The sequence below is a fragment of the Tupaia chinensis genome, unplaced genomic scaffold, assembly GCF_000334495.1.
Source record: "Tupaia chinensis unplaced genomic scaffold, TupChi_1.0 Scaffold000317_1, whole genome shotgun sequence".
NCBI classification, from domain to species: Eukaryota; Metazoa; Chordata; class Mammalia; order Scandentia; family Tupaiidae; genus Tupaia; species Tupaia belangeri.
Window position 1 is genome coordinate 1,211,625 of NW_006159810.1, and position 9,438 is coordinate 1,221,062.

General features: G+C 43.9%; 1 protein-coding gene across 1 annotated transcript in view; it reads left to right on the forward strand.

Moving 5' to 3' along the window:
- CRIM1 (cysteine rich transmembrane BMP regulator 1) overlaps nucleotides 1-9,438 on the forward strand; it is a 218,335-nt gene that overhangs the window by 191,671 nt on the left and 17,226 nt on the right. Inside the window, exon 18 of the mRNA XM_006151377.1 lies at nucleotides 8,748-8,942. Within this exon, the coding sequence (XP_006151439.1) occupies nucleotides 8,748-8,942 (195 nt within the window). The remainder of the gene's footprint in view (nucleotides 1-8,747; nucleotides 8,943-9,438) is intronic.

Here is a 9,438-nt window from a genome sequence, read left to right on the forward strand (position 1 = left end):
CCAAGGGGCCGAAACTGAATGTTGTTCCCTCTGTGGTGGGGGGGGGGGGGTAGAAGGATAAGACCCCTCTAAAGAGGGGACATCTAAGGAGGACCCTGTTGCAGGCTGGTAGGTGGAATATTCCTCACTGGAGTGGACTGGGACTGGAGCAAATGTCTCTTTTAGGTGTAGAAACAACACCAATCTGGGAAATCCAGTGCCCCTGCCTTAGGTTTTTCATAACAGAATGCTACACTTCAACTTTTATATTAATAGCTTCTTTTAAGTCTGAAAGAAAACTGTGCTTTTCTCTTCTGTGGGCCACCTTGACCGTTCATTGTTCCTACCTGTTTTTGATCAGACATAAATTATTTCTAGGTATGATCTCCCCACCTATAAGGCGCCTTCGATTATAGGCCTTGCTATGAAAGGAAAATTCATTTCAAGCTGAAATAAACTATTTCCTTGAACTTGTTCCATGAAGCTTAATCAACCCATAACAGATGCTTAGTTAAGAATTAAGCTCATTACTAAGAAATTGTATCCTCTTTGTATGCAAACGGAATCAACCAGAAGTCATTGTGTTTGGTGAAATTTCTATCAATGGAACTCAGGAAAATTTACAGTTCCTTTAATGACTTGGAACACTGTGCATTCACCTGTTTCTTTCCACAGCATTGAAGAAAACTGAAAGGCTCTTTGGCCTTTATAAATACCCTTCTCATCCCAAGAACTAGAAGGAATAAAATAAAGCAAAAATGGACTTCTAAAAAAGGCCTTAAAGCTGTGGCCAAATTTGCTTTCACAGCAATTAAGACTTTAAGAGGCAGTAGTCTACCTACATGGCAATACTTTTCTCTGCTCTTTTTTTTTTTTTCCTTCTTTCTGTAGAGATGGGTTAAGGCTAAATGTTTTCTTTACTAGGAGCTAAATGTTACAAGGCAGAATACTTTTTTTTTTTGAGAGAGAGAGATTTTTTGCTATAGAGTGCATGCGCTTGCCAGAGAAACAGAAAGTGAGAAATCACCCTCTCCCCCCCCCCAAAAAAGGAGATGGCCATGCTGCAGCCCCTTCTCCTTCGTTCTCCTCTTGGGATCTTGGGCACACATGCACATGTGCCTGGTGTGAGTTTTAAGCCATCAGTTCTGAGACTTGAACTGTAGTCGATTACATGGGAGTCCAGTGATGTAACCATTATGCCATCTACTGGTCCCCTCAATCTTTTAATTAAATTGATAAACAGTTTTCACATTTTTAGCCATATACCTTTAATAATTTGTTCACAGAATTACTACATATCAGATCTCTGCCGTGTTGAAATCATCTAGGCCACCACCTACATGTTTTTTTATCGAGACTTCCATTGAGTTCTGCCATTACATTCTTTCAGTCATAAAGGCCTTATGAGCTACCATATTCAAAATCAGTCATCATCTTTGCCTCCGAGCCTCTACCCACTTCTTAGTAACCTGTATATTATTTGCTCAGGTTCATTTGTTTATTGTAATTTCTGTTTACGTCTCTGTATTTTTAGGTCTCTGTATTTATTTTTTTAAAAGTGAAACTGGCTTCCTAAACATTTCATTCCATTTATTCTCCAGGCATGGAGTTCATGCCCACCACATGGAAATGAAAATAATATCGCAGGCCAGGGATTTAGGTATCTTGTCAGTTGAAAGTATTGGGTCATCAGAAAAGTCATGACATATTTAAATACATCATGACTTTTCAGATGACCCAATAAACAAAAGATAGTAAGTGGGAGCCATCTAGTGACTCGTGGCAAGGCAACACTCTGGGATACTGGGTCCATGTGGGAAAGTCCCAGGTTCACATCCCAACCCTTCCCCCTTCTTGCCAGGCACGTGCACTTGCCTATGGCCCACGCTGGCTGAGGCTGGGATGGGTCATAGTATGAAGACCCTGTTGGAGCTCATGTACATGCTCGCTCGCTCACTCTCTCTCTCAGAAAATAAATAAAAACTACACTTCCCTTTTTTAAAAAAAAAAGAAAGCTAACATTCCTTTGCGGGTCAGAGACTGAATACTGTAGGGCATTGTTCCATATATAAATTACTGGTTTATTGGAAAAGTCATGATGTATTTTTTTCTATGCAAAAATGTGTCATGATTTTTCCGACAACTTAATAAAAATCTTAAAGTACTTCCTCAAATCAGCTAGGTCATTGGTAGTACTTAGCTGCCTTCTTCACTCCCTTTTCCAAATCTCATATCACCCATTGTTTACATGGGACCTTTTTATACCTGCCTGAATGACTTCACTGAAGTTTTCCTACAGTCCTTTAAACCTCAAACTGAAGTATATTATTAGTAGTAGAACCTGCTGTTTACACACCTTTTCAAAATGTTTGGCACATCCATTTGGAGGTGGAATCACACAAAGTTGATGAAAGCCTCCTGATGTAGAAGCATCTCCCACAGGGCAGGGCCCTCAGGTGGCTTGGTCACTGCAGTAGCCCCATGACTTAGAGCAGCCTCTCAGCAGCCCTCAGGTGTAGAAGGGACAGATGCCTCCCTCTGCTACAGTGTTGAATGATTTTGCAGTGAGCCTACTGTTGTAAGATTCGTATTTAGCTTTTAGGCCAGCAGGATCCCAGGGTAGACTACTTTTCAAGATTCTAAATAGTACAAAGGAGATTTGAAGGAACCGATGCCATCTCTAAAGCTGTCTAACTTCCTCCCAGGAAGTTACTCCCACACTGAGACTCTGACTTTATGACCGCCAGAACCAGATTTAGAAGTGTCTCCTAGGCAGAAATTGAAAAATCTAGCTATAACATAGGTTAGAGTACATTTGGGTGTTTATTACCACCTGTGGAGGAAAGGGAAAATTTGTTCAGACATGCTTGTTTCAGGGGCTCATGCAGGCCCTGCATCTTGGTCATATTTGGAGCCAGGGCTGTGCCACCTCATCAGTGACTTCTGAAATACTAAACTGGATCAGCAAAGGAAGAAAACAACACAGGGCCGGAGTTTTCCCCAGCTGTTAATTAGCTTTGTAGTGTAATTAAATCAGCTCATGAGTAAAAGCATTAAAAGCAAAGTCCAACCCATAACAGCCTGTTAAAGCTTCTTTTCTTATCTTGAAAAGAAATGAGATAGTGAGGTTTAAGCAGTGGAAGACGTCAGATTGAAAGGAGTTAACATTTCAAGGCCTTTCCATGTCTTCCCCTTCTTATCATATCAACCAGAATTTAAAATGGAGGGGGGGAATCCATGCCGAATTCTCTGAGCACCACCAATAAGAGACATTGCCTGTTTTTCTTGTAGTCATACGTGATACAAGATAATGTTCTCATATTCGAATCCGTAGAAGATGCATGCCTGAGCATTTCATGGGTTAAACATCCCCACTGAAGCCTCTGGGGCAGAAGGGCTCCAGGCTCCAGACACACCATGTAGCTTGTGACTACAGAAGCAAATCTTCATCCCTTAGCGCCACTTTGTTCCTGAAAGTGGCCAAAAGTCATCTCAGGCCAAATCTGATGGACCAGGTAGAGGCCAGAGCTGAGAAAATTAAACACCAGTGCTCAGCTAAATTAAGATGTGACCACAAAATGTCAAGCATCTTCCGTGCAGGAGGAAAAAATTGGCCCCAATGCCATTGCAAAAGAAAAATTCCAGAGCTATATGAAGCAACAGCAGTATGGCTGGAATGCCTTTTTAGCCTTTGACAAGGACTACTTAGAAGGGGACCAACATTTGTTTGGATACGTAACTCCTGATGGATTTGTTAAAATAAACCTTATATTAGTGTCAAACCTCCTGTGTTCCTTGGAACACGCTAATCCTCTTCCTCTGAGTAAGGGAGAGAGGAGAGAGAGGGAGAAGTGTTAAATGGAGATTTTCCTGGGAGGACCAGGAGTCCTCAGTAACCACCTTATCTCCATTCCTGATAAGACAGTGCCAGACCTATGATGCAGTCGTCTGAAGGATAATCTCCCTTTGAAGACAGAGGTTAACCTGAGGGCCTGTTTTCCAGTCAGTGAGCAGTAATGACTTTTGTTTGTGTGACACCTGCCTAGGCAGGTGGCCTCCTTCCGGGTTATCCCACTTAGTACTTGGCAGGCAGAAGGTGTGAGGGGACTGCAGAGCCAGACCCGCTGTGGTTCCCATCCTCACCCTACTTACTAGCCGTGTACTGTGGACAAAGTGACTGAATCCCCTGGGCCTCAGCGTCCCAGGGATTGAAATGATACCCTCTCCCATTGGGCTATGGAGATCGACGGAGTTGACGATGTCCAATGCCTAGCTCAGGGCCTGATGCATAGTAGGGATCCATCAGCATATGCAAACCAGTTGGAGTGATAAATATAAAGGTCGGAATCAAATGGCACAACCCACATGATAGCCAGATATAAACTGGATTATTTTTAGTTGGATATTCCCAGGCTCTATATCCCTCTTCAGGCTGAGTGCTTAAAATGCTTTTTTATGTCCTCTCAATTAGATTATGTTGTTTCCCGCAAAAGGCAATAGTGACCGTTAATGTGTTATTTACAACTTCAAATTGCATAAAATAGACATCATGTGTGTCCCCCACCCCACCCCCCCGCAAATCTAGTGGTTTCTAGTACTTTCTGATAGAGCTTTCTCCGGCTAACCCCGATGTGCCACTGAAGGAGCCAGATTCCTTTTACATGGAATTTAGTCCAAAGCAAAAATATTTCTCAAACGCCTCATTAACTGAAATCTAAGTTGATCTGGTCATGGAGCAAATAGCAGCCACCCTGTTACAGATTAGTCAGAACTTTTTCAAAAACAAGAGTCCTCCATTTATTTCATGTGAAAATTCAACGGAGCACTGACCACTCCATGTTTTAAGGCCCAGTGTAGCTTTGTTGTAAATCATGTTTGAGGAAACAAAATTTTACTAATACAGTATACTGATAGTGTGATTCAAACTGATTACATATGGCGATATAATCGAAAACACTCCTCCAAGCAATGGGAACCATTGCTCTGTTGCTCTCTCCAAAATGGGGCTCATCATGAATTGGTGACTAGTACCTCTGGGGTGGGGGGGTGCCCATCCTCAGACCTGCTGACCCTGGTCTAGTACATCCACTGCTAACTGTGCCCCCCCCCACCCCCCAGCTAAAGGAATTAAAGCAGGTGTGGCCTTCCCCAGCTCCTGAAGTAGTTGGATGGCTAGAAAGTCCACTTTTCCAGATATCCCCCAGCACATTTGAGACAACAGAGCTATTAAACGGCAATTGGCATCGATCTCTAGGCTCTACCTACCCCCACCCCTGTTTCTCAACCTAATAAGACCGCTTCCTGATCTCAAGTCTGAATTGATTCAGTTGCTAAAGAACTGAAGTTGAAGGCAAGGTGCTTCTGAGAATCAGTGATGAGCAGGACTGAGTAGAACAGAGAGAAATTGGTAGAAGCACCTGGGAATTAGGTCGAGGTAGCCGGCCACTCCCTGCAGGGAGATCGCTTTGCTGTGGCCGTGGGAGCTGGCCTGGACAGCTCGTGACTGACTGCATCACGTTGGAGCACCTGTGCTCTGAACCTGCTGCAGGGGCTCACTCGGGGGTTTCCAGAGAGTGGGTTTCACCATGTTCCTGCTCATCATTTTGCTACTTTGAATTTTTAATCTTCCTTGAATTTAGAAAAATATTTATTTTGGTAACAAAAAAGAGAAACTTTAGTTTTACCTAACATAGAGTCAAAAGTTCTCGGTCCAGCCCACTGCCTCCTGGCACTCGGCATACAGTCGTGCATCCCCCAACAGTGAGGATCCACTCTGCCACACGCGCCATTAGGTCATTTATGCAGTGATGAAATGACCTAATCACTGCATGAATGTTGCAGAGTGCCCCCCAAACACCTCAGTGATGCAGTCTGCTGCATTCCCAGGCTACTGCTGCAGCCCATCGTAATCCTGCCTTTCCATCTCCACCACCTCTGCCTTTTCACATCCCTTTGGACAGTATCCCCGTCTTCCTTAACCTATTTGGACTCTGTGCTGCCATATTCTAGAGTTGTCAAAAATAAGGCTAATAAGTCCCTCCCCTCCCATAGGAAACGGATCTAATTCCCTCAGTTAAAATCTGATCCCAAATTCATCTCCAGCCAGCCACACTACATACATACACACACACACACACACACACACACACACACACACACCATCACTCTGTCCAGCCCTGACTCTTCTCACTGTCCTTCCCCCATGCCAAGCTATTAGACACCTGCTTTCTACTTAGAAAGTCTTGTCTCCAGTTTCTCCTACCCATCCCTCAAGGTAGAGCTCAAGCATTAACTCCCAGGACAGGCCTTCCCGATTTTCCCCAACAGTTAGTTGTTCTGTCCTCCATGTTGTGCATTTCTATCCCTGCCTGAATCACAGTAATGATAGTTATCACGTTGAGCTCTGGCGAAGAGTTCTAATCTCCAGGCCTATTTCCACTTCTGTTTAGTCTTCTGGGTAAAGCCCATGCCTTCTGTAGCACTGATGATAAAAGTCTGTTGAACGAACACCCTTATAATTTTAACATAGAATTGCTACTTTTACATCTTTTTTTTAAAGGAGGTTTTTGCCTTAGGGCGCTTGCTCTTGCTGGAGGGAGACAGACACGGTAAGAGGGAAAGTAAGAAATCACTCTCTAGCCAGGAATGGCCACACCACAATCCCTTCGCCCTGTGTACCTGGTGTGATTTTGAAGCCACTGGGTCCAGGACTTGAACCACAGTCAGCCATGTGGAAATCCAATGACATAACTGCCATGCCACCTACTGTTCCCTTCTTTTTAGCATCTTAACCTAATTTTAAAGATAATTTCAACTTCATGAATATTAGTGGCTTTGGTTGAATATTTTAAGGTGTAAAGAGTTTCTTTGCCTAGATCTTAGTAAAGACTAGCACTTGACCCAAAGTCCCACCCATTCTGTGTTTATATTTCATTTCTTTCTTCCTCTTCACTAAAAGGACTACTTCAAAGGAGAGGTAGAGTAGAAAGCAAAAGACTCCATGGGGCAAAGACTTTAACCTTTTCTAATTCCCTTATACAGTAATAGAGCTAGGCACATTTTATTAGTGATATTGGTCCATCATATAAGCTATTATAACATTTATGTAAAATATAAATATGTCTGGTTTGAAAGTCTCCCCGTGAGCTTTTAGCCTAGTCGTCCATGCACCAGAGAACCTTCTACAGCTCATTTACAAATACAGGAAGTATATGATAGTATAGAAAACTGAATTTCTAATTGCAGCTAGAGCTTCCCATGATCCCTCAGTGCCCCTTGTTGAACCTTAAGCAGCAGTAATAAGAGAAACAATGGAAAGATGTAGAGAAACAGAGGGATTATTTATCACTCGGCGTCTCTTCTTGTGTCTGCTCATCATGCTGTCCAATAAGATTGGAATTTACCTATGGCCATACGAACATTGCAGTAATGGGACATTACTGCTGCTGTTTTAGGTTGTTGATGTAGAGACCAAAGACTGATCTGTGAGCATTTCTGTCTAGGATCCTCTGGAAAAGCTCCATTGGAAGCTTTGTACTGGCTCTTTACTCACAGCAGCCTCCAGCCGCCTGGGAGCACTAGGTCGCAGAGTTTGAAGTGGCTCAGAGGAAGTGGCCCCAGATGCCATCGCAGGTTTCTGACTGTGCTCTCGGGCGTTCTGTTGTGTCTGTTCAGTGAACTTTATCTCTGCCTTCCAGGAAGAACCCTAAACCCCCAGAGACCATGATTTTCCTAAGGAACTTTCCTTCTAGATTCCTCTCTAGTTGTTATCTGCCTGTGACCCGTGGTGAGTAGAGCTGTCTGTAGCACCTGAGCATAACTTTCTCCAGGTTAGTTGGAGTCATCCAGTCACTCGTCTGTCCAGGGACAGGGAAGTGCCTTGCTCCCCACACCCCCCACCTGTACATGCATGGAAACCCCCACCCCCGCTCTGCTCCTAGAACTCCTGGTCCCTTGGGCCTCACTCTGAGCCTTTCTTGACTCCAAGAGAAAGGACTGGCTGTGAAATGTGCCCGCTAGTCAGAAAGTTCAGGTATACCAGGAAAGGCCACCGAGCCAAAGAGGAAGGAATTGAAAGGTTAGAGGAGAGAGGGAATGAGGGTGGCAAGGGAGAGCAGAAAACAAAAATTTAGAAAGGCGAGTGGATTGTTTAAGCTATGAATTCTATACATAATAGTTCTATAGAAATATTTTGTTCTCTAATACTAAAAAATCAAAGCAGTGAAAATCAAAGTGGCCTGAAATGAAACAAGGTTTTTAAAGTAGAACTGTCCTTGTTGGTAAGAGGTCAGCATTGCTGAGCGGTGAAGGAAATGGTTATCCGAGTCCTGATTTCCCCTCTAGGGTCACAGAGGAAACCTAATTCCACAGGATGTTGCCATTATTCCTTTTATTCCCCTGTATTATTTACCCTCCCCCAAAAAAGATGGACATTTTTTATTCCATTTGTGTAAATATATTTTATTCAAAGAGATACAGAGACTTTATATCTCTTTCTGAATGATCTAATGACATTTACCAAGTGGGTTATTTTCAGCTAGTTATCACTGTATGTCAACCTGTGTGGCCGTTGACCAGGCTCAGGCCACATAGTGAAAGTTCTGAAGGTCCTCCTAGGAAAATGGCCCCAGGGTACTGGGGGAACAAAGTTTCAATGAATTCTGGAAATCCTAAGCATATTACAGTTGTACAGAGCTGTTCCCTTCATCTCTCACTCTAAGCTAGCATGCTGTCACATCAAGCAACTCCGTGTGTTGTTCTTTCCACAGAGGACACAATTCCCAAGAAGGTGGTGTGCCACTTCAGTGGGAAGGCCTATGCTGACGAAGAGCGATGGGACCTTGACAGCTGTACACACTGCTACTGCCTGCAGGGCCAGACCCTCTGCTCGACCGTCAGCTGCCCCCCTTTGCCCTGCGTGGAGCCCATCAACGTGGAAGGAAGTTGCTGTCCAATGTGTCCAGGTACCTAAGCCACTGGCCTTCCATTTGTCAAGCTGTAATGTTGATTGAAGATGAAAGTAGGGCAGACTCAAAACCTGCTCAGTCATCCTCGAATTCACACGGCCCAGGTAGGTCTTCCTGCACAAAGATCCAGGGAAAACTGTTCTGTGCCAGAATTGCCCTGGTTCTTCTGATTTGCATTCTCTAAGCTTTCATGGCAGGATGACCTTATGGGTATAATAGGCCTGTTAGGGACCAGCAGTTAGTGTAATGGCTATGTCGCTGGACTCTCATGTAGTCGACTGCAGTTCGAGTCCCGGACCTGGTGGCTTAAAACTCATGCCATGTGCATGTGTGCCCAAGATCGCGAGAGGAGAATGGAGAAGGGATTGCGGTGTGGCCATCCCCCTAGGGGGTGATTTCTCCCTGTCTGTCTCTGTCTGTCTGGTGAGCGCATGCACCCTATAGCAAAAACCTCTCAAAAAAAAAAAAAAAAAAAAAACTACAGGGCTGTTAA